Source organism: Bos mutus, chromosome 21, assembly GCF_027580195.1.
Source record: "Bos mutus isolate GX-2022 chromosome 21, NWIPB_WYAK_1.1, whole genome shotgun sequence".
NCBI classification, from domain to species: domain Eukaryota; kingdom Metazoa; phylum Chordata; class Mammalia; order Artiodactyla; family Bovidae; genus Bos; species Bos mutus.
The window spans coordinates 6853648-6881244 of record NC_091637.1 but is presented as its reverse complement, the minus strand read 5'-3'; the positions used below and the strand labels follow the sequence as shown (position 1 = coordinate 6881244).

General features: G+C 43.8%; 1 protein-coding gene across 7 annotated transcripts in view; it reads right to left on the bottom strand.

Moving 5' to 3' along the window:
- The window catches only part of TTC23 (tetratricopeptide repeat domain 23), a 165182-nt gene that overhangs the window by 30851 nt on the left and 106734 nt on the right, over positions 1–27597 (bottom strand). For all 7 annotated transcript variants that reach the window (XM_070358179.1, XM_070358185.1, XM_070358181.1 and 4 more), the window contains 2 exons: positions 24081–24258; positions 4172–4277 (listed from right to left, as the gene is read on the bottom strand). In XM_070358179.1, coding sequence (XP_070214280.1) covers positions 4172–4277; positions 24081–24258 — 284 coding nt within the window. The remainder of the gene's footprint in view (positions 1–4171; positions 4278–24080; positions 24259–27597) is intronic.

Here is a 27597-nt window from a genome sequence, read left to right as displayed (position 1 = left end):
GCCGTGAGTCTGTCCACAGAGCTGAGAACTGGGGATCCCGCCCCCTCCTGAAGGTGGGCAGGGGCATAGCCCATCCTCTCCTGTTGTCTCTGAAACCAACAGAGCTCCCAGGCCCAGGCCCCACATGGGGCCACTTCCAAACAAGGCCACCCGAGTTTAGCGGGCTCTGCCTCTCAAAGGTTTACACTAAAATGTACTTGGCTTCAGCCCATTTCATTTTAATATGCTTTAGGAGAAGAGTTATAAACACAAGGCCAATGCCCTGACACTCAGCAGGGCTGGGAGAACTGTTAATACCAAGTTTGTCTATGGCTGCTCTGGGAAGCTGGCCAGGCTCAGGTTAGTGACATTTCGCTAGCCTGAATTGGGCACCCTTATGCAATGACAATCCTCCGTGACATCTCAGGCAGTTTTGTCTGCATAAGGAATGCAGGAAGGCACAGGGCAAAGGGTTCGTTTGAGTGTGGAGCCAGAAACACACTGGCTCCTTGGCCCGTGACGTTTTGTTTATCGGAGGGCGATGCCTTCAATGGGCATTCAGCAAGCAGGCTGTGGAGAATCCCCTAATGAGAAATTTCCCCCCATTAACAATTCTTTTAAAAACAAACACACAAACTGTACTCGGCACAGACAAGTTTCCGCATAGGAGAGTAGAGCTGAGGTCCTCGGTGCTCAGTGGAAAGTATGGATTTGCTCCCAGGGCATCCGACTGGGACTTCCGAACCACAAGTGACCAGAGTCCGGGCCAGAGAGGCCTGCCTGGGTGAGAGCTGGGTAGGGAGGCCGGGCCCTCGCTTAGCTGTCAAAGATCACTTCCAAATTCTCTCCTTTCCTTTCCCCTTGCTGGAGGTAGCAGAGGCCTGCAGAGCCTCAGCCCCGGATGGGTTCCTCGTCACTGTGTCAGCTGTGTGTTAGGAGACAGCAGAGAAATGAAAACCAGGCGCCCTGAACGGCGGTGGGGAGGCACCTAGCCACTGCCGCTGTGGCTCCTGGATGGAAGGGGGACCCACTCCCTCCTGCTTTATTGGGGCATGCCGAGTCCACACGTGCTAACACGGCCGCCCTCTCTGGGCGCAGGCTGAGCTTAGGCACGTGTGGGTAAGGCTGGGACAAACGAGCTGAGCAGCAGCCCGCCAGCTCGTTGTCCCCAGTCTCCCCCGTGTTCTCCATCAAGGAAACACAGGGTCCCCTGGCAGCATACTCAAGCCTCTTAACACAGTAGGAATGAGCTGCGTATCTCTCTGCTTTGGTTCTTCTGACGCACCCATTTCGGGTTTGAGGGCTGAGGCCTTGGGGGCGAGGGCTGGGCTTTTCTCTGCCCCTGTTCCAGGTCGTCCTGCTGCTGCGGCTCAGCATCTGTTCTGATCCGAAAGCTTCTCTGCCCTGCCTCCTCCTTGCTCTCAAGTAAACGCTTCCTGCCAGTGTCAAGTGATAGACATTTCACGTGTCCTCTGACCAGTGGAAGCCGAGTCTGAGAAGGGAGCCTCCTCGGACGGCCTGGGGCTTTGTCCTTCTTGGGTAAAGCGGTGAGTAGAGAGAGTATGGACGGGGCTGGCGGTGTGGAGAGCTGGCTAGGTTACCTCCTTTGTGAAATGGGAGGTTGTGTCCTGCCTCCAAGGCTTGTTAGGATGAGACGGGCATGTTGGTGACAGCGCCAGCGCCTGCATCCGGTGACACTTGCTACCGCCGCCGCCGCCGTCGTTAATATGATGCTGCTGAGATTCCCCGCTGGCTCCAGGCTCCTGGGGGCTGCGTGGGCCAGTGTTTCAAGCAGCCATTCCTCCAGGCCTCAGGCAGAAGCGCCCCCCTTCCTAACCTGCAAAGCCAACTGCAACTGTCCAGCTCCCTGCTCCTGGGCAAGTTTGCTTCTCGTCCTTCCCTACTCACCCTCCTCCGGTATCTCAGACACTGACAGGCAAGTCAGCTTCCTGGTGCAGGTCGCCACGTGGTCTGAGCTACCGGAGAAGCAGGGCTGAGACCTGTGTGGGCTCCTAGGCGGGCCTCCTTGGGCTGCCTTCGCTCTTCTCACGTCCTCTCCCTCCCCAGAGCCACACACTCTTTGGCAGGTGTAAGTGGGGGCGGGGGGAAGGAGGGAAAAGGCATGTGTGGTGCCGGTCCTTGTTATACTGCAGGTGTAAGTGGGGGCGGGGGGAAGGAGGGAAAAGGCATGTGCAGTGCCGGTCCTCGTTATACCGCAGGGAGGCCGGTCCTCGTTATACCGCAGGGAGGCCGGTCCTCGTTATACCGCAGGGAGGCCGGTCCTCGTTATACCGCAGGGAGGTCAAGAGGCTGGGTTCAAGTCTACCATCCCCTGGCTGTGGCTCTTGGGAAATTACCTAAGCCTCCACGCCTCAGTTTCTCCATCTGAGACCTGGGGACTTGTATCAACCTCACAGAGTCGTGGTAAGTTACCTTTGTTAACTCGGTTAGAACCGTGACACTACAAACTACATGCATACATATTATTACTACCACAATTATGTACTACATACATACTATTGCTAAGTGAGGTCATTAAATTTTCACAGATCTAATTATCTGTATCTAGTAGGTATTAGTAGCATTCTCAATTTACAGGGGAGGCTAGATCAACGCCATATTTAGACTGGAAAACTTAGAAAAAAAATACATCTCATGCTCCCAGGTCAGAAGTTAGGGATCTAGCCCTCCACACTTGTTTGCCTTCTCCAGAGCCTGAAACATATTTGACTTAGCTGCCATCAACTATGCATTGATTTCACATAAAACTTCAGATTTCTGCCTTCTCTTGAAAAGGCAGACCTGCCAATACGAGCCTGCCTTCCACATGGCAGTGGTGGGCCAGAGCGGAACAGCTGTTGCTCAATGTGGACGGGGGACGGGCTTCTCCAGCTTGCCACAGCCCTCCCCACCCCTACTGAATCTCTCAGATTACAGCCGAGGGTCAGCTGCCAATCCTAAGTGTGCTGCTGCTGGTTTCTAAGGGCTATCCGCTTCACTCGGGTTGCTTGCCTGGTCCCCATGGACATGTGGGTTTGGGACTCCTGCTAATCTAGGGGTTTCCATCCTGTTGGCGTTTTAAGTATCCTATTAATACTTGTGGCATGGGAGGTTCTCTTACCTGTTAAAGGAATGTTAGCCACCAACAGGTTGGAGAAAATGTTGGCTTTCTGCAGGTTTGGAAGTTGGTTGAGGTGTGGAGTGCTCTAGGGAGCTAGAATGAGAAAGGGCGTCTGCCTTCCCTATCCTCCGGCTCTGAAAAGGTGCACAAAGCTCCAGGAGACCAGAATGAGGGACCATTAAGGGGGATGGACAGACAGACCCCCTTCCCCAGCTCCTCCCAGAACAGGAGCCCCTGCCTGTCCCAAGGACCTCTGCAGACCAGTCTGCTCCCAAGGCGCCCCCTTCGTCTCGCCCCCAACCAGCCTTCTCATGTGAGCCCAGCGCCTGCTCCCAGAACCTCAGCCTCAAGCCTTCCAAATGTTGACTTCCAGCTTGATGCCACACTGGACCTTATTTTCCAATAATGGATAGGTATTTTTATCTGACATCTTGGAATACACCTCAGGTCTTCTTTATGAATCATACTCTATTTCTGAATATTCTGGCCAACAGCAAGAAAAAGTCATTAGGATGGCATGTTCTCCATGAATAGAGGCATACTGTATGCTCGGAGCTGGGATGAAAGACTAAAAAACTCCCAGGCTCACTGTTCTACCTATTATGTGGGGCTAAGAAAAACTATATGACTCATAAGTGGCAACTTCCTTTTGGAATCCTGAAGACGTGTAAGTTTATCCTGATTGAAAGCTCAGCCCTGGGAGAGTCTGAAGGCTGGCGTTTCAACAGGCCAGATCTGTTGCCACAGTAGCTCCACAACAATCTTTAAAAATAGATCACCTTTGAAAGCCCAGGAGGCTTCCCTGTAAGCCCAGCATGAACTCTCTGGGGCTCTGATAGCTACATTTGGGTTTGCTGTGTTTGAGAATACAAGTCTAGAAGAAGGCTGAAAAGGGCTAGAAACCAAAGGGCTCTGCTGGACCTAACCGAGAAGGCTCTCTAAGGCGACTATCATAGCTCCCTCTGCCTGTTCACCCATGCCAAAGGCAGAGAGCCCACGACCCCGAGGGTGCAAGGGCCAGGCAGGGAGCTGGCCACTCTACCCCCATGGAAGGCTCGCTCTTGCTCTCACCGTGGTGCTCAGGCCTCCCGGAAGCTATGGCGGCACAGGCGACGGAGTGTGCAGACGTGGCTGCCTCCTCTCGAGAGGGGCTTCCTCTCAGGACGATGAGATGCGCCTGTCATCACGAAAAGAAGAAACATGTTTGCTTACATGCTTGGCAGCGGCGGCAGGGAACAAACTGTTCTTGCAGTGATAAGCAGAAAGCCAAGGAAACTTCCAGCAACCTAAACAATATAATTTATGTGGAAGCACAATCAACTCTGGGGAGAGTTATGTTTTAAAAGCATCATGCGGTGGAGAGAGAATGTACCAGGCCCTGGACGCTGAGTCCAGATGGCTTGATGCTGTGGCCAGGACTTATTTTAAGTAAATCATTTAAAAGTCTATTTTCCCATGAGTGCATTATTGGTAGAAGGAGGAGGAGGGTTTCCAGAAGGAAGGAGATGAATTAAAAAGTGCCAGTGCTGCAGGAGAAGTGGGCAAGCACAGCCCCCTACCCACTGGCCAGTCCAGAGAGGGGGACTTAACCCCAGTGTCAGCAACCTCACCCACTGAAACCCTGACCCCATCCCCATGCTTGGTCTGCCAAGCCCATTTGACTACATCCTCAGCAAACCGGCCCATGGGAATTGCCCAAGCACAGTAAACAGCTCAGTTCCTTGAAAACGAAGCCCATTTAAAAATTCTCGAATAGAAAAGAACCACTTGATGATATGATGGGGCTGTCAGGTGGCGTGAGTGGTAAAGAACTCGCCTGCCAATGCAGGAGACATAAGAGACGTGGGTTCAACCCCTGGGTTGGGAAGATCCTCTGGAGGAGGGCATGGCAGCCCACTCCAGTATTCCTGCCTGGAGAATCCCATGGACCGAGGAACCTGGAGGGCTACAGTCCATGGGGTTGCAAAGAATCGGACACGACTGAAGTGACTTAGCACACTCGCACACATGATATTATGAGCATAAAGTAATAAAATCCTTTCAAATAAAATGCAAAATGCATCCCTTCAAATAAAAAAGACATTAAGCAAACAAACAGGCATGAATAATCACATGAATCAGTCCTAGCTCCTGGAAGCTGGAGGAATCAGGGTGCTCAGGGCAGCGTGTACCAGGCAGGAGGGATGTCCGCGTTCATGACAGGGTGGAGACAGAGAATGTGAAGGCCGAGCGTCAAGGCCTGAGTCTCATCTCCAGGCTTTATTAGCTGTGAAATACCCTGGACAAATTACCCCCTCAGCAACCTCAATTTTTTCATCTACAAAATGAGGATAACACAAATTGTCAAAAATATTCAAATTGATATCACAAATGAAAGAGCATTAAAGTACAACCTAAATCTTAGATTACATAAAGCCACAGCACTAGAATCTTCTAGTGCAGAGACAGCAGTGAGAAAGCAAAGCCAGAGAGACTTGCTCCTCTGACTACCAGCTAAATGCATTTCTGAGATGATAATCAGGGTAGACTCTAGACTGTCATCTCATTTGTCATATGTTAAACCTACTGAGTTACTAGATCTAGACTTCTTATGACGAGGCAACTCCAAATCAAGATTCTCAGTAATAACTTTTATTGCTGTGTTAGGAGAATCAGCATTTCATATTTGTAAATACTAACAATAGCTTTTGTTTTAAAATGACTTCTTAAATTACAGGATATAAATAAACTGAAAGTGTGATTTTGGCAAACCATAATTAGTCATTATCTTCAAGTTGGCCTGAAGTTCTGACTGGAAATGCTTTTCAAACTGGAGCTACAGGGACAGAGTGAGGAATCAAATGTTCAGTGCTCAGGAAATAAAAAAAAAATAAACAAGAGAAAAAGCTTGCCCTGCCCGCAATGCAAATATTAATAGATCATGTTTACTTTGTCTTTTCCCCGTGTTTATGATCTCTATGATCCTGAGGGTGAGGAGAGCACCTTCTGATGCCAGAAGAGATTTAACTCTTATTGTCACAAAGACCTTTTACACACAATATTTTAGATTGACCAAAGCTCAAATTCGAATTAAAAAAGATTTCATCTTTTGTTTCTACTTGGTATTATAATTCAAGTCAATGCAAAAGATGTGAGTCTATCAAAATTACTTTCAAATGAATAATTAACATGTTCTAAGAGCTAAGTTGCTTTTTGTCTTGGAAATAGGATGCAAAGTTTTCCATGAGTAAAAATATTCACAGTATTAAGAAAGAGGATCCTGAAATCGTAACAGGGTCTGAATGTATCACAAAATCTTCATAACTTCAATGTTTTTCTGTATAAGACGCTAACATAAGTGAACATCTAGTATTCATTATTTACTTTGGAAACTCAGTGTCTGATCTAATTTGTTATTTGATGTTCATGAAGCTTCTAAAAGCCATATGCTGGATTAGGGGGTGAGGGAAGTGGAGAAGGGAACCCATGATGTTTAAAATGTGCCACATTAGTATCTCATTTATTCAGAACAATTCAGCTTAATTTAATTCAGTGCTATTCAGTTCAATTTATCTTAATTATAAAATGCTTTTTGCATGCCACATATTACTCAAACACTAGGAATTCACACAAAAATTAGATAGAGCTTTTGGTTTTAAGTGCACTTACAGATGAACAACAAAAATGTGGGCCAGTTTGATTTGACCTAAACTCAGACACTGCCCCTCACCAGGGTTCTGGCTCACTACCTTCCTCTCCACCCTTCCTCCCGTCATCATTTTCAAGGATCTCCATAAGACTGGTCTGCAGCTATTGGGCAAGAAAGGGATAGTTCAGTTTAACAGACGAATAAAGGAAAGAAGTCAATAGAATGACCCTTTGCACGGAGGAAACCTAAGGAAGAGACTAGAGGACCCCAAACAGGCTGTTTTACCATCAGAGAGAAAGCACGGGAGGGAGCGTCTGCTGGGACTGGAATGATGAGTTATTGGGGAGGGAGCTGTGGCCATCGGTAGAGGGATGAAGCTCACTGCACTGTGCTCTCTTCTTCCAAGGTCAAGGCTGCGTGACCCCCAGGCAGAGGGCAAGGCGGCCCATAGACTCGGTGCTTAGTGGGCACAGAGAAGGGTTCAGGGTGGAGCTGACAGAGCAAACTAAAACACCCAGTGAATGACCCAGCTAACACCTCGGCCTCTGGGGCTTTGACAGGCTCATTCTCCTCCCCATCCTCGGCCACCCAGTCCCCCATGATCTGCGCTACCTCTGGATCCCACAGTTCACAGAACCTGTTTGACTGTTGGGGCATCCTGACTTTATCACATCTATGCGGCTTCTCATCTTCTGTCCACTCTCCACATCTCACTATCCACCCACTGTCCCTTCCCTTCTGGTCTAGCTTAGAGGGCACCGTCCATCAGTGTCTATATGGAACATGCCCTCAACTCCACTGAAGAAATATTTTGAGATGGTGACGAATGGGGAACCCATCTAAATACCCATCAGCAGGGGAATGAATGTTATGTGGTTTATTCATACAATGATTGAACTCTATCTATGTGGTTATAACATGGTTATATTTCAAAAACACATCATTGAGTAGAAAAGCAACTTACAAAAGGATTCAAACATCATGATGCCGCTGCTTTTCAAGTTTCTGATTTTAAAGCAAAAGAATGCCTTTTAGTCCAGACAGAATCGTCCATGGTTTTGTAATATACAAGGCAGGTAAGAGTGGAGCTGTTCTCACTGAAGCAGGTGGAGAGGGTCTGCAAGCCCACCCAGTTGCTTCCATCCAGCCGCCCCCAAAAACCCTCCTTGGAGCATGAATGTTGGGGTGACACAGTTTGATAAGCACAGTACCACACCAGGCAGGAGGCCTCCTGAGGGAGCGAGCACAGAGGAAGTTGACAGAGCTTGTGATTAGATCACCCAATCTTTCCAAACTAAGCCACTGTTCATAATTCTGGAGCAACACTTTGTTTGCTAAGATAATATAAGTACCCCTGTTAAATACATCTGGAGCATGTTAGGACAAATGTTAGAGTGAACAGAGTTACAGGACTCCTGCTTGCCACTCTGGCTTTATACAGACTGCCAGGTACTGGCCCTGCTGGGGATTTGTGGCTTGACTATGCTCTGTCTTTCTCGTATTTTATTAAGCACCCCGGGGCTTGCACCTCTCCTCCTATCCTTTGATGTTTTTGATCTCTTATGGTTATGTGTTTATCAACTGTTATCTTGAGGCTGAGGAGGAATATTTAATATTCTTAAATCTTTTCAGCTTCTAGCATGTCGTCCTGGGTTAAAAACAAAAACATCTTTAATGTCCCATATGGAGCAAGGTCATTAATTGAAAAAACTCATTCACGAGACCAATCGCCTCAAGCCCTGGCAAGGTACAGAGCAGCTGTTGCACTGCGGTCCTCCTGCGTGTTTCTGGGGAAACCACTGGTTCCTCAGCGCCAATCAGCTGTCAATAGACACAGCCAGAGCCAGGGCTGGCAGACTCTTATCTAACTGGCCCTGTCCCCGCGGATTTGGAAAATGTGTGATAGTTTTTGAAGAGAAAACTTGATGACTAGTAAAAAGGATGTTTCTGTTTATGCAGGCAGACCCCATCATACGAATATTCAATTTAAAACACCGGGTTCATTCTGAGTGTGGAACTCCAATTCTTGTGGAGGAGGGAGAGAGATTTCTTCTTTTCTCCTTTTGATAATAATTCAGGGAATCCATGACTCAGAGGGAAATCTCTCCCACAGCAAAGTGAAGAGCACTCGAGTAGCTCAAAGTATGTTTGTGGACTTAAACTGGATCTCTTTACCCTGGAGATGAGAACTCCCACGGAGAGGAAAACAGTAATTGCCAGGATCTCTCAGTGCAGCTGAGGGCTGGGACAGGGAGGGCCTGAGGGAGCTAATACCGAGGTACACTGGCTCCACTTAATCTCAAAATGACCAGTGAGAGTGATGCTGACCGCCTAATTTAAGGATGGGAAAATGAAGTCTTGAGGAGAATAAACAACTGTCTGAAGGTCACAGAGTTGGCTGATGACAGAACAGGGGTTCAAACTAAGGCCTGGGATTTCAAATTGCACGTTTTGCTCATCTAACACCTGGTCATCAAGAGGGCAGAAGTCACAGAAAGGTAATTTTCAAGTCAACATAATGAAGAACTATGAAGAGCCAGAGAAGAGTTGCTAAGGAAGAGTAGACTCAGCCCAGAACTGAATAGACTGACTGGCGGGAGGGTGAACTGCCAGATACGGAATTCTGAGTGGTAATTGAAGAGGGACACCTGGCGGGGTCAGGCAGTGGACAGTGGACGGAGCAGACGTTGCAGTGCCTTCTATCAAGTGTCTCCGTTTATGTTTTGATTCAGGTTTGCACCTTAATTCAGCAGAAGCTCAAGTCCGCTTGTCACCATGAAGTGTGAGCTTGCTGCTGCTTTTGTAACTGACCAGCTGTGAAAGTGCATAGCTTTCTCTCTCTGCTCTGCCAGAGCTGGCCATCCCCTGCTTCATCCGTATCCTTGTGCAAGACAGGGTCATGTCGCAGTCCAAGGGTGCCACTTCCTTTCCTCTCCCGTCTCTGCCCAGTAGGGAGGTCTTCCATGGCCACACACACCACAGGGTATGTATGGAGGCTGCTGGAGGGCTTTGGCTAAAAAAAAGACATGGAGCTGGGAATCCCTGCAGGAAAGTAGATGCAAGGAGTGACCGGGTGCAGAGGGCATTCAAAAACTGATTTCTGAGAGCCCCGGACTGAGCCAGTTTCTTTTAATAGTCAGAGAAAGGCTCTGTGGCAGCTTTCCAGTTGTCAATTTTAGCTCCTCCAAAAGGCTGGGAAGAACAGGCCCTACTCGCTGTAAGAGTTAGCACCAAAATAGACATGTTGGGGCCTTAGTTTTTTTTCTTTTGGTTGTGTGTGTCTTCTTAAAACTTAACTAGATTTTTAAATTATAAGAGTAGTACCTACATATAATTTTTAAGAAATCCTAAGTGGTAGGAAAGACTAAACAATTACAAATTTAAATGTCCTTTCCTTCGTGTCTATAAGCCTCACCCTCCCTTCTCCCCATTTCCAGTCTGATTTTTAATAGCTTACTCACTACCAACAGTTTCCCGGGTATCTTTTCAGAAATTCTGATGTGCACACACACACACACACACACACACACACACACACGATCAGAGCCTAGTCCTGCCCCCCTCTCGGCTCAGCTTCCTCTTGGGCCTCCCACTCGGGGCTCTAACCACGGTGGCTCCTCTCCTCATCCTTTGGGGTGTCTCATTATCAGATCCCACATTGGGTCAGGCTGCCGCACGGAGCTCTCGCAGCATCTGGTGCCTCTCCTTGTGGCGCCTTCACGTCGGTATGTTTCCATTCACCTGTGTGATTCTTCACTAAGGCCTGTCTCACTCACTAGGCTGCTTCTTGAGCGCAAGACCTCTGACAACTGAACCTTCCATCATAGTCTCAGACCTAACACTGTGTCCAGCACACTGTAGTGTTTAATTGGTTGTTGACTGAAAGGACAATCTGGTTCACATCTGACCTTTTTAAATTAAGAATACACTTTGGATACCTGTCATGTCAGAACACAGACATCCATCTCATTCTGTTTAGTGGCTCTATAGTATCCCATCCCATGGACAGATTGTAGCTTCATAATCAATTTCCTACTAATGGATTTTAAGGGCATTTCTAATTTTTCACTGTTGTCACTGACCCTGTTTCTTTGTAAACTTGTGTGCATCTGTCTGTTAGTAAGTTTATAGAAGGGAAATCACTGGGTCAAAGGTTCAGGGTATTATAAAACTGGAGAGGGAATATCAATTGCTTTCCCTGCAAATGGTGTCAATACCCAGTCCTCCCGGCAGTGCCCAAGTATGTCTGCTTCCCCCACCCCTGCCATCATGCAGTGTCACCAAACTTCCTTGGCATCTCCTTGGTTAAGTTGCATTTCTTTAACAACAAGTGAGGCTGGGGATTATTTTTGGATGGTTATCAGCCATTTGTATTCCCTCTTCAGTAAAATGTCTCTGTCTTTTGTCCATGTTTCTATCGAGTTGTTTTTTTCATTTGGATTTTATAAGAACTCTTTCTATATTTTCCCTTCATTGACATTTATTTCTCAACTTTATGGTATGTTGTCACAGAGAAGTTTTTCATTTTCATGCTGTCACGTTTATCAATCATTTTTCTCCCTTTCTCTGTCTCTCAGTCTACACCCATCTGTGCACAGGCAGAGGAAAAATGCTCAACAAGCGTCACCACCGGCTACTTCTGGGATGGGGCAGGCTGAGACGGTTTGTAGCTCATTTCTCTGTATTTTTCTGTATGGCTTTTTTTTTTTTTTTAAAGCATTATCATTTTAATTAAAAATAGCTGTTTTATCAAAAGCAGCAGTAAGGCACCTGCATTTACGTCATTCTTAGAAAAGGTTTATAATGTCTGAAATCATAATTGCATTCTGCCACTTTTCTAATTTTGTGGCTTCCCGGGTGGCGCAGTAGTAAAGAGTCCGCTTGCCAGTGCAGGAGACTCAAGAGACTGAGATTTGGTCACTGAATCAGGATGATCTCCTGGAGGAGGAAATGCCAACCCACTCCAGTATCCTTACCTGGAGAATCCCATGGACAGAGGAGCCTGGAGGGCTACAGTCCATGGGGTCACAAAGGGTCAGACACAACTGAGCATGCATGCACACTTCTTCTCTAATTTTTAAAAAAATAGGCTAATGTTGTTAGAGATTTTGAAAATTAAAAATAGTACTCTGATCATTTCTAATAAATTAATTTCACTTTATAGCAAATATACCACAATTAACAAGAGCCAGTAAGAAGTGCTGCCATTTACTAAATAGTTTGCACCTACCAGGGGCCATGCGGAGAAGGCAATGGCACCCCCCTCCAGTACTCTTGCCTGGAAAATCCCATGGACTGAGGAGCCTGGTAGGCTGCAGTCTGTGGGGTCGCTAGGAGTCGGACACGACTGAGGGACTTCACTTTCACTTTTCACTTTCATGCATTGGAGAAGGAAATGGCAACCCACTCCAGTGTTCTTGCCTAGAGAATCCCAGGGACGGGGGAGCCTGGTGGGCTGCCGTCCATGGGGTCGCACAGAGTTGGACACGACTGAAGTGACTTAGCAGCAGCAGCAGCAGCAACCAGGGGCCACGAGTGAGCACCTATCAGCCACCAGCAAGGCCTGACCGAGGCCAATAACTCACCCAGAGCAGGAACCTGAACCCAGACTTTCTGTCGTTGGTAGAGAAACTGATAAATTATTTCATCATACTTTGCAAATGACAGTTCTCTAAATTTGGGGATTACTGAGTGTCAGAGCTGCCCTGAAAACTGACAAGAGAGATATACCATTTTAATGTCAGAGATGTGAAAAAGTTGTCCAAGCCAGTGTGGTGTTAATTTATACCCCTTGAAAGCACACACCCACAGCCATGTTCTTGCTCACATAAAAGAAATTCTGTAATTTTTCTCCTGGATAGGAAAACAAGGTTCTAGTGCCAAGATCTGCCTTGAAGAGCTTTGGAAGCAGTCATGCTTGCTTGATTTCCTCACAGAACCCTGCTGCAGAGGACCTGCCGGCCGACGACAGCCCTTTCATCAGGCCCTCTGTGATGGCTCTGTGGGGCTGGCTTTATGCTGCTCCATTTTAATGGGCTAGGTTCTAAAATACTTTGGAACTTTTCTACATTCTACAGAAAATAAAAGGTCTTTTCTCCCTGGGTGTTTCTCTCATTCCAAAGGAATGAAGAGTGAAAAAATAAGAGGGGAAATAACAAAACCCCCTTTCTTTGTGTGTAATTAATAAATGGCTTTTAGGCATGGGCTCCCTTGGAAAGCTGTGGCCACACTGTACCTTTCTGTATTTTAGGTAAAGTCGCTAAAGAAAAGGGGAGTCTTGATAAACGTTTAACAATTACTATTAATAAATAAAAGGAACTCATACTGGCAATAAGCCAAATGGTTCACAAAGCACTTTCCATTGTGAATCTTTGAGCTCTTCTGTGAAGTAGATAGGGTCTTTCATAGTTTTTTTTTTTTTTTTTAAAGACTAAAGGACTTGTATTATCAAACAACTGGTAAACAGAAGTGTCAGACTCCAACCGAGTGACTGGTTTTCTGATTTCAAATTCAATGCCATCTTTTCATTATTATTTTTAATTGGAGGATAATTGCTTTACACTGTTGTGTTGGTTTCTGCCATACAACAGCACAAATCAGCCATAAGTGTGTGTGAGTGTGTGTGTGTGTGTGTATACATATATCACCTCCTTCTTGAGTGTCCCTCCCAGCCCAACCACCACCCCACCCCTCTAGGTCATCAGGAGCACTGGGCTTGGCTCCCTGTGTTGTAAGGCAACTTCCCACTAGTCTCTGCTTTGCAGGTGGTAGTATGAATATGTCAGCGCTACTCTCTCAATTTGTCCCACCTTCTCCTTCCCCTGCTGTGCCCACAAGTCTGTTCTCTACATCTGCATCTCTATTGTCCTGCAAATAGGTTCATCAATACCTTTTTCTAGATTCCATGCTGCTGCTGCGGCTAAAGTCACTTCAGTCGTGTCCGACTCTTTGTGACCCTGTAGACGGCAGCCCACCAGGCTCCGCCGTCCCTGGGATTCTCCAGGCAAGAACACTGGAGTGGGTTGCCATTTCCTTCTCCAATGCATGAAAGTGAAAAGGGAAAGTGAAGTCGCTCAGTCGTGTCCGACTCTTCGAGACCCCATGGACTACAGCCTACCAGGCTCCTCCATCCATGGGATTTGCCAGGCAAGAGCACTGGAGTGGGTTGCCATTGCCTTCTCCGTACAAGTACATTAATATATGACATTTGTTTTCTCTTTCTGACTTAATTCACTCTGTATAACAGGCTCTAGGTTCATCCACCTCAGTTCAACTGACTCACATTCATTCCTTTTTATGGATGAGTAATATTCCATTGTATATATGTACCACAACTTATCTATTCACCTGTCAATTCAAATCCAAATGCTACCTTGACTTCATAAAGCTATCTTTTTAATGATCATAGGCAAGTATTTATTTCAACACTCACTAATCTTTATTAACCTCAAGAATAAACAACAATAAAAGTCACCTATCAAACTTTACAAGTATTATAAAGATAAGTGGGGACTACCCTGGTTATCCAGTGGTTAAACATCTGCCATTCAATGCAGGGGCTGTGGGTTAAATCCCTGATCAGGGAATAAGAACCCGCATTCTGCAGGACAACTAAGCTCGTGAACGGCAACTACTGAGCCCGTGCAATCTAAAGCCTGTGCTCCATAACTAGAGAAACCTGTGTGCCGCAACGTCAGAAACCTGCACTGCAGTGAGAAGCCCATGCGCCACAACTGGAAAAGCCCTCTCAGTGCAGTGAAGACCCAGCACAGCCAAAAAAGAAGTGAATTCTTCAATATCCTAGATAAAGGGAGATTCTTCTCAGAGTCAATCTAAATGTAATAAAGGGAAAGACTGAGAACTTGAAAATGCTAAGAAAACTTGTGTGTGGCAAAAAAAAAAAACCATAAATACACAAACACACACAAATTAGAGCTAATAAGCAAGTTTAGAAAGGTTGCAGGATGCAAAGTGAACATACTCAAAAAATAATTTGTCTTTCTATGCACAGGCATGGACAGAAAGAAAAGGAAATTAAGAAAATACTTCCATTTGTAATAACATAAAAAACCACAAAATACTTGAGAATAAATCTACCAAAATAAGTACAAAACTGGTACTATAAAACATGGTTGAAAGAAATTAAGACATAAATAAATAAGAGATATTTATGGATTTTACAAATTGAAAGGCTTAATACTGTTAAGATGTCAATATTTCACAATGGAAATATAGATTCACTGTAATCCTATCAAAATCCCAGCTGTTTCCTTCTTTTTTTTTCTTTCCAGAAACTGGAAAGAAAAAGTTTAGATTAAAATTCATAGGAAAATGTAAGGGACCCGGAATAGCCAAAGCAATCTTGAAAAAGAATAATAAAGTTGGAGATGTTACACTTAATGGATTTCAAAACTTACTACAAAATTTGTACTTGAATCTTCATAGTAGTGTTATTCATAATATCCATACTACTACTACTACCAAGTCGCTTCAGTCGTGTCCGACTCTGTGTAACCCCATAGATGGCAGCCCACCAGGCTCCCTCGTCCCTGGGATTCTCCAGGCAAGAGTACTGGAGTGGGTTGCCATTTCCTTCTCCAATACATGAAAGTGAAAAGTGAAAGGAAGTCGCTCAGTCGTATCCGACTCTTAGCGACCCCAAGGACTGCAGCCCACCAGGCTCCTCCATCCATGGGATTTTCCAGGCAAGAGTACTGGAGTGGGGTGCCATTGCTTTCTCCAATAATATCCATAAACTTACTACAAAACAACAACAACTGAGATTGTGATATGGGCATAAGAATAGACATATAGCTCAATGGAATAGAATTGAAAGACTAGACATAAATCCTTACATTCTTGGTCAACTGACTTGGACATGGGTGCCAAGTAATTCAATGATGAAAGAATAGTCCTTTTAATAAATGGTTCTGGGACAACTGAGAATCCACATACAAAAGAATGAAGTTAGACCCTTGCTTCATATCATATAAACACTTAATTTGAAATGAACACAAAAAACCCTTAAAGTCAACAATAAAAAGACAAATAACTATATTAAAAATGGATAAAGGATTTGAATAGGCATACCTCCAAAGAAGATAAACAAAAGGCCAAGTAAACAGATAAAAAGATGCTGAACATCTTTAGTCATTAGAGAAATGCAAATCAGAACTACAGTGAGATACAATTCCACACTCTTTAGGATGTTTAAAATAAAACAGACACTTAAAAGGGTGGGTAAGGATGTGAAGAAAGCGAAACTCATTCACTACTCGTGGAGATGTAAAATGCTGAGGTCACTTTGGGAAATACTTTGGCAATTCCTCCAAAAGAATTGGAGGAATAACTCTAAATATTGAGTTACTACATGATCCAAAAATTCCACTCCTAGACTTATACACAAGAGATCTGAAAATATACATCCTTGAAAACCTTATATATGAATGTTAATAGCAACATTATTCATAATAACCATAAAGTGGAGACAACCCAAATGTCAGTAAACTGATGAATATAAACAAAAGGAGTACTATTCAGTCATAAATAGGAAATGAAGTACTGATACATGCATGCTAAACACAAATGAACCTTGTAAAAATTATGCTAAATAACAGAAGTCAAAGACAAAAGGCCACATATTATATGAACTGTCCATAACAGACAAATCCACAGAGATAGAGATTAGATGGTAGTTGCCAGAGGGTGGGAAGAGGAGGGAATAGGAATGGCTCCTAATGGGCATAAGGTTTCTCTTAAGGTGGTGAAAAATTTCTGGAATTAGATAGTAGTAATGGTTGTACAAAGAACATTCCAAAGAATAGCAAGAAGAGATAAGAAAGGCTTCCTTAGCGATCAATGCAAAGAAACAGAGGAAAACAACAGAATGAGAAAGACTAGAGATCTCTTCAAGTAAATTAGAGATACCAAGGGAACATTTCAAGCAAAGATGGGCTCGATAAAGGACAGAAATGGTATGGACCTAATAGAAGCAGAAGATATTAAGAAGAGGTGACAGGAATACACAGAAAAACTGTACAAAAAAGATCTTCATGACCCAGATAATCACAAAGGTGTGATCGCTCACCTAGAGCCAGACATCCTGGAATGTGAAGTCAGGTGGGCCTTAGAAAGCATCATTACGAACAAAGCTAGTGGAGGTGATGGAATTCCAGTGGAGCTATTTCAAATCCTGAAAGATGATGCTGTGAAAGTGCTGCACTCAACATGCCAGCAAATTTGGAAAACTCAGCAGTGGCCACAGCACTGGAAAAGGTCAGTTTTCATTCCAATCCTAAAGAAAGGCAATGCCAAAGAATGCTCAAACTACTGCACAATTGCACTCATCTCACACACTTGTAAAGTAATGCTCAAAATTCTCCAAGCCAGGCTTCAGCAATACGTGAACCATGAACTTCCAGATGTTCAAGCTGGTTTTAGAAAAGGCAGAGGAACCAGAGATCAAATTGCCAACATCCGCTGGATCATGGAAAAAGTAAGAGAGTTCCAGAAAAACATCTATTTCTGCTTTATTGACTATGCCAAAACCTTTGACTGTGTGGATCATAATAAACTGTGGAAAATTCTTCAAGAGATGAGAATACCAGACCACCTGACCTGCCTCTTGAGAAATTTGTATGCAGGTCAGGAAGCAACAGTTAGAACTGGACATGGAACAACAGACTGGTTCCAAATAGGAAAAGGAGTTCGTCAAGGCTGTATATTGTCACCCTGCTTATTTAACTTCTATGCAGAGTACATCATGAGAAACGCTGGGCTGGAAGAAGAACAAGCTGGAATCAAGATTGCTGGGAGAAATATCAATAACCTCAGATATGCAGATGACACCACCCTTATGGCAGAAAGTGAAGAGGAACTAAGAAGCCTCTTGATGAAAGTGAAAGAGGAAAGTGAAAAAGTTGGCTTAAAGCTCAACATTCAGAAGACGAAGATCATGGCATCTGGTCCCATCACTTCATGGGAAATAGATGGGGAAACAGTGTCAGACTTTATTTTTTGGGCTCCCAAATCACTGCAGATGGTGACTGCAGCCATGAAATTAAAAGACGCTTACTTCTTGGAAGAAAAGTTATAACCAATCTAGATAGCCTATTCAAAAGCAGAGACATTACTTTGCCAACGAAGGTCCATCTAGTTAAGGCTATGGTTTTTCCAGTGGTCATGTATGGATGTAAGAGTTGGACTGTGAAGAAAGCTGAGCGCCAAAGAATTGATGCTTTTGAACTGTGGTGTTGGAGAAGACTCTTGAGAGTCCCTTGGACTGTAAGGATATCCAAGCAGTCCATTCTAAAAGAGATCAGCCCTGTGATTTCTTTGGAAGGAATGATGCTAAAGCTGAAACTGCAGTACTTTGGCCACCTCATGCGAAGAGTTGACTCATTGGAAAAGACTCTGATGTTGGGAGGGATTGGGGGCAGGAGGAGAAGGGGACGACAGAGGATGAGATGGCTGGATGGCATCACTGACTCGATGGATGTGAGTCTGAGTGAACTCCGGGAGTTGGTGATGGACAGGGAGGCCTGGCGTGCTGTGATTCATGGGGTCGCAAAGAGTCGGACACAACTGAGCGACTGAACTGAACTGAACTGAACCTAATGCCAGTAGTCATGTACGGATATGAGAGTTGGACCATAAAAAAGGCTCAGCACTAAAGAATTGATGCTTTTGAACTGTGGTGTTGGAGAAGACTCTTGAGAGTCCCTTGGACAGCAGGGAGATCAAACCAGTCCATCCTAAAGGAAATCAACCCTGAACATTCACTGGAAGGACTGATGCTGAAGCTGAAGCTCCAATACTTTGGCCACCTGATGCAAAGAGCTGACTCGTTAGAAAAGACCCTGATGCTGGGAAAGACTGAAGGCAGGAGGAGAAGGGAGCAGCAGAGAATGAAATGGTTGGATGGCATCAATGACTCAATAAACATGAGTGTGAGCAAAAGTGAAGGACAGGGAAGTCTGGTGTGCTGCAGTCCATGGGATCGCAGAGAGTCAGACACAACTTAGCTACTAAACAACAACAACTTAAATGCCAAAACATAAACTATTTTAAAAACTATGTTATGTACATAAAATAGAGTATTATCCATCTATATAACAAATAAAGAAGATTTAAAATGAATTATAAAGTGATTTTTCAGGATGTATTGTTAGGTGAAAAAAGCAAATATGCACATAACAAATAGCTTGGTAAGAAGAGGGAGAGACATTTCAACTGATAAATGTACATAGAAGGACAGACGGAAAAATCACTGATTTGCAGCCATCATGGTAAAGACTGGCTTGCGAAAGACTCATCAATGGATGCTAAACTTGGAGAGACATTTCAAAGAGGAGTAAGATATTTACATAGTCTTAAAAATGTCTCTTTACAGAATGGTTATTGGCTGCAAACAGAAAAATTGTTATTATACAGTGAAGTAGCACACACATCACTGGAAGGTAAATTAAAGTCACCAGTGGAGGACAGATGAATTTCATGTGTCTCCAGATACAATACCCCCCAAAAATATAATGTCCTCTTGTAGCATTCTAGCTGGGCTTGCACTCAGAATCTAGCCAGGAGGAAGCATCAGATAAACCCAAACTAAGGCACAGTCTATGAAATAACTGGCCTGTATTCTTCAAAAATTTCATTGTCATTAAGAGACAATGACAAGCTGAGAAACTGTTTAGATTACAAAAGACCAGAGTCCTTGACAACTAAGTGCAGTACTTGATCGTGAACTTTATTTTTATTGGAGCAGGAAAAAATTGGCAAGAAGGACAGTATTGGGCTAACTGACAAAACAGAATATGGCCCATACCGATCTTAATATTCCTGAATTCACCTTTTCTGGATAGACCTGTGAACTCTGATGAGATTCTAGTATCCTATGAAACAAAGTTTGGGGAATGTGTAAACCAAGCTCAAATCTTTGCAATGCATACCACTGGGTCTTAGAAGCCATTTTTTATTCTAGTGAATTTTGTAAGGGGTGATGGCCCTTGCAGGAATACTCTGAGTATATCTTGATTTCTTGCTTTGAACTTTAGGAATTGGTGCAGCAAAGTCAGTGCTGAGACTTTGAGGGCAGGTCTGTCCTCAGCAGATCTTTGAGGGAGGGTATGGTCAGGATACATGGAGGGTATGTGGACTTGGAAAAAATTTAAATTAATAAAATTTGTAAAATGGGAGTTCAGTCACTCAGTCGTGTCTGACTCTTTGTGACCCCATGGATTGCAGCACACCAGGCTCCCCTGTCCATCACCAACTCCCAAAGCTTGCTCAAACTCATGTCCATCGAGTTGGTGATGCCATCCAACCATCTCATCCTCGGTCATCTCCTTCTCATCCTGCCTTCAGTCTTTCCCAGCATCAGGGTCTTTTCCAATGAGTCAGTGCTTCGCATCTGGTGGCCAAAGTATTGGAATTTTAGCTATAGCATCAGTCCTTCCAATGAATATTCAGGACTGATTTCCTTTAGCATTGACTGGTTGGATCCTTGCTGTCCAAGAGACTTTCAAGAGTCTTCTCCAACACCACAATTCAAAAGCATCAGTTCTTCGGTGCTCAGCTTTCTTCATAGTCCAGCTCTCACATCCATATTTGACTACTGGAAAAACCATAGCTTTGACTAGACGGACCTTTGTTGGCAAAGTAATGTCTCTGCTTTTTTAATATGCTGTCTAGATGGGGAAACAGTGGAAACAGTGTCAGACTTCATTTTTTGGGCTCCAAAATCACTGCAGATGGTGACTGCAGCCATGAAATTAAAAGACGCTTACTCCTTGGAAGAAAAGTTATGACCAACCTAGATAGCATATTCAAAAGCAGAGACATTACTTTGCCAACAAGCTCTGTCTAGTCAAGGCTATGGTTTTTCCTGTGGTCATGTATGGATGTGAGAGTTGGACTGTGAAGAAGGCTGAATGCTGAAGAATTGATGCTTTTGAACTGTGGTGTTGGAGAAGACTCTTGAGAGTCCCTTGGACTGCAAGGAGATCCAACCAGTCCATTCTGAAGAAGATCAGCCCTGGGATTTCTTTGGAAGGAATGATGCTAAAGCTGAAACTCCAGTACTTTGACCACCTCATGCGAAGAGTTGACTCATTGGAAAAGACTCTGATGCTGGGAGGGATTGGGGGCAGGAGGAGAAGGGGACGACAGAGGATGAGATGGCTGGATGGCATCACTGACTCGATGGATGTGAGTCTGAGTGAACTCCAGGTAATGGACAGGGAGGCCTGGCATGCTGCGATTCATGGGGTTGCAAAAAGTCTGACACGACTGAGTGACTGAACTGAAACTGAACTGAGGGTGGTCATAGCTTTTCTTCCAAGGAGCAAGCATCTTTTAATTTCATGGCTGCAGTCACCAACTACAGTGATTTTAGAGCCCAAATAAAGAAAGTCTCTCACTATTTCCATTGTTTCCCCATCTATTTGGGAAGAAGACCAGATGCCATGATCTTAGTTTTCTGAATGCTATGTAAAATAGTATTAAAAAAGTTGACAAAGTTGGTGTAAAAGTAGCTCAATTAAGAGCAAAGAAAAGCAAATTTCTGGTGGCCAGGTAAATCAAAACAACCCTTTGGCAGAATGTCAATAAAAATCAAGAAGTATAAAATATTAATGCTTTACCTACCAGCAGTTTAACTTCTGGTAATTTATATTGGCAAATAACTTAAAGAAAGACAAAAGTTTTTTATAAGAATATTAAGAATTATTGATACTAGCAAAAAATCGCAAATCTACCAGTGTTCTTTTGCGTAGTACATGTCCTGACCAGCCACAGACAGAACGTTGGTCTAAAGCTGGACCCCCCATCTCCTTCACCACCCCACATCTGTGCACCTCCCAGGCCTGTCATTTCCGCTCTCCGTACATCTGTATCAGCTCCGTCCAGGTCGCTCCATTCTCACGACACCGCCTGAGTCCGGGCTGTCACCGTCCCTACCTGGTCTGCTGCAGCATCTCCTGAGCCACCTCCCTGCTTATCTCTCTGCCGTCCAGGCCATTCTCCATGCTGCAGAGCAACACTTCTAGACAGACAATCTGATGATGTCCCTCTCCCTGCTTGAAAACCCTTAACTGCCCTTAGGGCAAAGCTCGAATTCCTTACCATGACTTTCCACACCCATTGCCCAGGGATCAGGAACTCCTCGCAGTTCCCCCAAATGTGTCAAATCTTGTCTTACCTTCAGAACTTGCCATGTACTCTGCCCCGTGCCTGGGTCGGTCTTCCCTGCCTCCTGGTACTTTCTGAGGCAGGCATCTGCATGCATTACCTTTGCTTCCTCACACCTCACTACAGTACAATCTGGATTCTGTCCTCATTAGTGCCCCAGGGCTTCCCTCAACTAGGCCATCAATAAAAGGAAAAGAAAAACAAGAGAAGGAGAGGGAGAACTTTCCCAAAATTCACATATTGCACCAGCAGGCACGGTGCCCAACGCTTCACAAATATTAACTCACTTTTCCTCCCAACAGCTCCGTGTCCTCCAGAACAGCAAAAGGTTTCAAAAGGAAGAGGATCTCTCTTTCTTCTTTACTTTTCTTCCTGTTTTTCTGGCAAAATCTTTTTTGCTTTACCGATTTATCCTTCTTTATGCAACCAACGAATACCAACGTTCCTCAAGACTCTGTCATCCTTTTCCCTTCTCACTCCATGAAGCCTCCTTGGGTGATCTCACTCTCTCCCAAGGCAATTAGTGTGTACAAGGGGAGGACTTTTAAAACTATTTTATCAACTCTAGTCCTGATTATATAACTATCTAGCTGTTGCTGCTGCTTGGATGCCTTAGGGCATCTCAGACTCACCATCAAAACCTGAGCTCATCTGGTCATCCCTCAGTCACCCCTGCTCCCCCACACACATCTTCTCAGGTGTCCAGACTAGAAACCCAGGAGTCGTCTTTGACTCTTCCCCTTCCCTCTTTGTCCTGTATCCTTTCAATTTCTATATCTCATAAATTCTGCCTCCTAAATCTTTGTCATACCCAACTCCTTCATCCTTACTAACATCATCCTGGTTTAAGCCACCTCCATCTTCACCTTCACTACTTCAGTCTGGCTCCACTCCAGGCATACCCTCCCCCGTCTACTCTCTGCATACCAGCCAGAATTACCTTTCAAAAAACAGTGCATTTAAATCTGGGCTATGCCATTTATTGACTGTGTACTCCTGGGCATATCACTCAACCGTCCTAATTCTTGACTGACTTATCTATAAAATGATAATAATAAATCATAGGATAGTTATTAGTATTTAAGGGAGATGATCCAGAGAAAGTGAGAGAATGGCACACTCTAATAAACTGTGCATGGGAGTCTAAACAGTCATACAAATTTGTAAAGAAATAGCAATAAAGAACTCTCAGTACTGTATCATTATATCTGATTTGAAATAAAAAATGAGTTAGTCTATATTTTACAACTTTAATAGGGAAAAATTCTCAGAAAACAATTCAAAAGGTGCTTTTAGCAGATGACACCATATAAAAACATCAAACTGATGTGATGGTTAGTTGTATGCATCAGCTTGGCTAGGCGGTGGTGTCTAGTTGGTAGGTCAAATACTAGTACCTCATTGTTAGGTCAAATACTAGTTTAAATGTTGCTTTGAATGTACATTGTAGTCGTGATTAACATTTATGATCAGTAGACTTTGAATGAAGGAGATTACCTTCAACAATATGAGTAGGCCTCATACAGAACAAAAGGCTGAGGTTCCAGTAAAGAAGGGGGGCTGTGACATAGAGACTCTGCTTGTGTTTTCAGCTGGCCCACCTACCCTGTGGATTTCAGACTTGTCAGCCCCCACAACTGTGTGAGCCAATTCCTTAAATAAATCCTTCTCTTTCTCTATGTATACATCCAACTGGTTCTGTTTTGGAGAACCCTAACTGACACACTCACAGACGAATCTTTTAATGATAAAGTGGAACAGCAGCTACCAGATGACAGTTCTAAGTAACTTCAGGTAAAGGTCGCAGAATGTGGTAGAAAATAACCCTAATACCTTTGGTCACATAATCTGTACATAGATAAGCTTTAAAGTATAAAAAGCTTTGTCTGTGAAACAAGACTTAAATTATGCACCCGCATGAGAAAGCCACCTTCAGGGAGTCCCGGGTTGTTTGTGGAGCAGGCACGGGTAACAGAGGACTGGTAATCCCATGCTTGCCCACGTGGGCACCTATGTGAAGATGTTTGTTGAACTTTTACTCCAGGTGGTGTTGTATGTACCTAGAGCACATAACTAAGCCAGACATTCTCAGAGCTGCTATTCCACTTTTGTCTGTGAGAAGCAGTGGGTCAGAACAGCTTTGGTGGCCAGGACACTGCAGCTTACCTGTATAAGGTTGTTGATGGATGCATCATGAAATCCCAGGGCTTGCTCTGCAGCTGCCAACTCCCGCAGTATTGGTACACACTCAAGACTTTTTTCACCTCTACTGATCTCAGTATATTCTAAAGCCTCTTGGTAGTGGGGCAGAGCTTCTTTTGATTTCTTCTGACCTTGATATACCCTAAAAAACAAAGGGATTATTTTTTAAATAATTAAAATGGGAGATACTGAAAATAAAAGATGCTGACTCCTATTCCCCAGGTTCATTTATTAGGCAGCTAAGCCTTATTTTCCTCCAAGGATCAGCAGGGCATAGTGGTTAACAGGAGAGACATTGGGATAATCAGGAAGATTGAAATCATGGCTCTATCACTTACTAGGTGTAGGACCTTCAAGTCACTCAACAGTTTCTCATCTGTAAGTTAACAAAAGGTATCTTGAAAAGAAAAAGCTATGTTAAAAGAAAACCTATGACAAACCTAGATAGTGTATTCAAAAGCAGAGACATCACTTTGCCAACAAAGGTCCATATAGTCAAAGCTATGGTTTTTCCAGTAGTCATGTACGGATGTGAGAGTTGAACCATAAAGAAGGCTCAGAGCTGGAAAAAATTGATACTTTTGAACTGTGGTGTTGGAGAATACTCTTGAGAGTTCCTTGGATAGCAAGGAAATCAAACCAGTCAGTCTTAAAGGAAATCAACCCTGAATATTCACTGAAAGGACTGCTGCTGAAGCTGAAGCTCCAATACTTTGGCTCTCTGATGCAAATAGCCAACTCACTGGAAAAGACCCTTACTGGGAAAGATTGAGGGCAGGAGGAGAAGGGGGTGACAGAGGATGAGATGGTTGGATGGCATCACCGACTCAATGGACACGAGCATGAGCAAATTCCAGAAAACAGTGAGGGACAGAGAAGCCTGGTGTGCTGCAGTCCATGGAGTTACAAAGAGTTGGACATGACTTAGCGACTGAAAAACAACAAGTTAACGATAATAACAGTGCCCGCTTCACTGCATTGCTATGAAGATTAAATTAAAGTGGTTGATACTAATAAAAAGAACATCTAGAATAGTCTCTGACACGTAGTAAGCACTGTGGAGGTGTTGGTTTAAAAAATATAAAATATTAAAACAACAACAGTAATCAGAAATCACGCTAAGATGCTGATAACTAATCTACTGAGAAATTATAGAAATTTCCCAGTTTGATGAGGGTGTAAAGCACTCTCATTAACTGTTGGGAAGAATGTAATTTGGGTACAAGCTTTTCTATACCAGAATTATACATATATATGTATACATATTTCTGCTAATTGCACTTTAAGTAGTTTATCTTGAGAAATACTCTGGCACAAGAACTATATATAAGAATGTTTACTGAAGCATTCTTTGTAATACTGGAAAAGTATAACGCACTTAAAATACCTCAGTAGATTATTATTAAGTGGGTTATAGTAAGTACATCTACATTGTGGAATGCCATGTAGCCATTAAAGTTAATTTTGATCTGTATTTATCATCATAGAAGTATATCCACTATATATTATTCAGCAAAAAGGCAGATTACAAAACACTTTATATAACCTTGAAGAAAGTGAAAGTCACTCAGTCGTGTCTGACTCTGCTCCGTGATCTACATAGTCCTTGGAATTCTCCAGGCCAGAACACTGGAGTGGGTAGCCTTTCTCTTCTCCAGGGGATCTTCCTATCCCAGGATTGAACCCAGGTCTCCTGCATTGCAGGTGGATTCTTTACCAGCTAAGTCATAATCTTACACATGTGAAAATTTTGCATCTAATCTACATGTAAACATATGCATAAAGAGCTATCTAAATGTCACTAAAATGTTAGCAATAGTTATTTCTAAGGAGTTTTGAATTATTTTACTCTTACTTATACTTTATAAATTTCCCAAATTTTCTTCTATAAAAATATATTACTTTTACATGAGAAAAATGTTAATTTAAAGGTGGTAGTGGGAAAATCACAGAGGGCACTGGGGACCCACTCCAGTACTCTTGCCTGGAAAATCCCATGGGCAGAGGAGCCTGGTAGGCTGCAGTCCGTGGGGTTGCTAAGAGTCGGACACGACTGAATGACTTCACTTTCACTTTTCACTTTCATGCATTGGAGAAGGAAATGGCAACCCACTCCAGCGTTCTTGCCTGGAGAATCCCAGGGATGGAAGCCTGGTGGGCTGCCATCTATGGGGTTGCAGAGAGTTGGGCACGACTAAAGTGACTTAGCAGCAGCAGCAGCAATTATAAAAAAAATTAATAAACAGAAACCTCAATTAAATAGAGTCAGGAGCCCGGAATTTGGAATTTTCCTGCCCTGGGAGGACAGCGGAGCCCAATGGGAAGAAGAAAGACTCCTCTTCATTCCTGGCAAGAACTTAGCCAGTGAAAAGTCATGGACTCTTTGTGTACTCTGGCTCTCTCAAATTCTTTCCTCTTCTATAAAAGCATTTTCCTTCCCTGGCCAGGTGGAGTCTTGCATATCATTCACCATGGTTTCAAACCCCCAGATTGAAATTTTCTGCCGACCCTTTATGAACCTAATTTTTTATTTCTGGAGAAATAACTGGCAGCCTTTTTTTTTTTTTTTTTTTTTTTTTTCCCTAGGTCAACATAGTCATTGAATACTTTTCACAACTAGTTTGCCCTCCAGTAAATTTCAAAGGAAATGACTAATAGGGTTACTTTTCAGATCTGTGGTTCAGATGATCATAGTGAAATAAAATGTTCATTGAATAGCTTATGAACTGGGATACGTTCTATAATTGTAAAGAGGTTGACAACACCAGAGGAGGTCAGGGATATGTTCCTGGACCAAGAAGCATCTAGGTTGTAACTTGCAGGAACTCTAACGTTGGATGGTTCTTTGAAGACCTACAAGGCCTTTTAGAACTAACACCCAAAAAAGATGTCCTTTTCATTATAGGGGACTGGAATGCAAAAGTAGGAAGTCAAGAAACACCTGGAGTAACAGGCAAATTTGGCCTTGGAATACGGAATGAAGCAGGGCAAAGACTAATAGAGTTCTGCCAAGAAAATGCACTGGTCATAGCAAACACACTCTTCCAACAACACAAGAGAAGACTCTACACATGGACATCACCAGATGGTCAATACCAAAATCAGACTGATTATATTCTTTGCAGCCAAAGATGGAGAAGCTCTATACAGTCAACAAAGACAAGACCAGGAGCTGACTGCGGCTCAGATCATGAACTCCTGATTACCAAATTCAGACTTAAATTGAAGAAAGTAGGGAAAACCACTAGACCATTCAGGTACGACCTAAATCAAATCCCTTATGATTATACAGTAGAAGTGAGAAATAGATTTAAAGGGCTAGATCTGATAGATAGAGTACCTGATGAACTATGGAATGAGGTTTGTGACATTGTACAGGAGACAGGGATCAAGAACATCCCCATGGAAAAGAAATGCAAAAAAGCAAAATGGCTGTCTGGGGAGGCCTTACAAATAGCTCTGAAAAGAAGAGAAGCCAAAA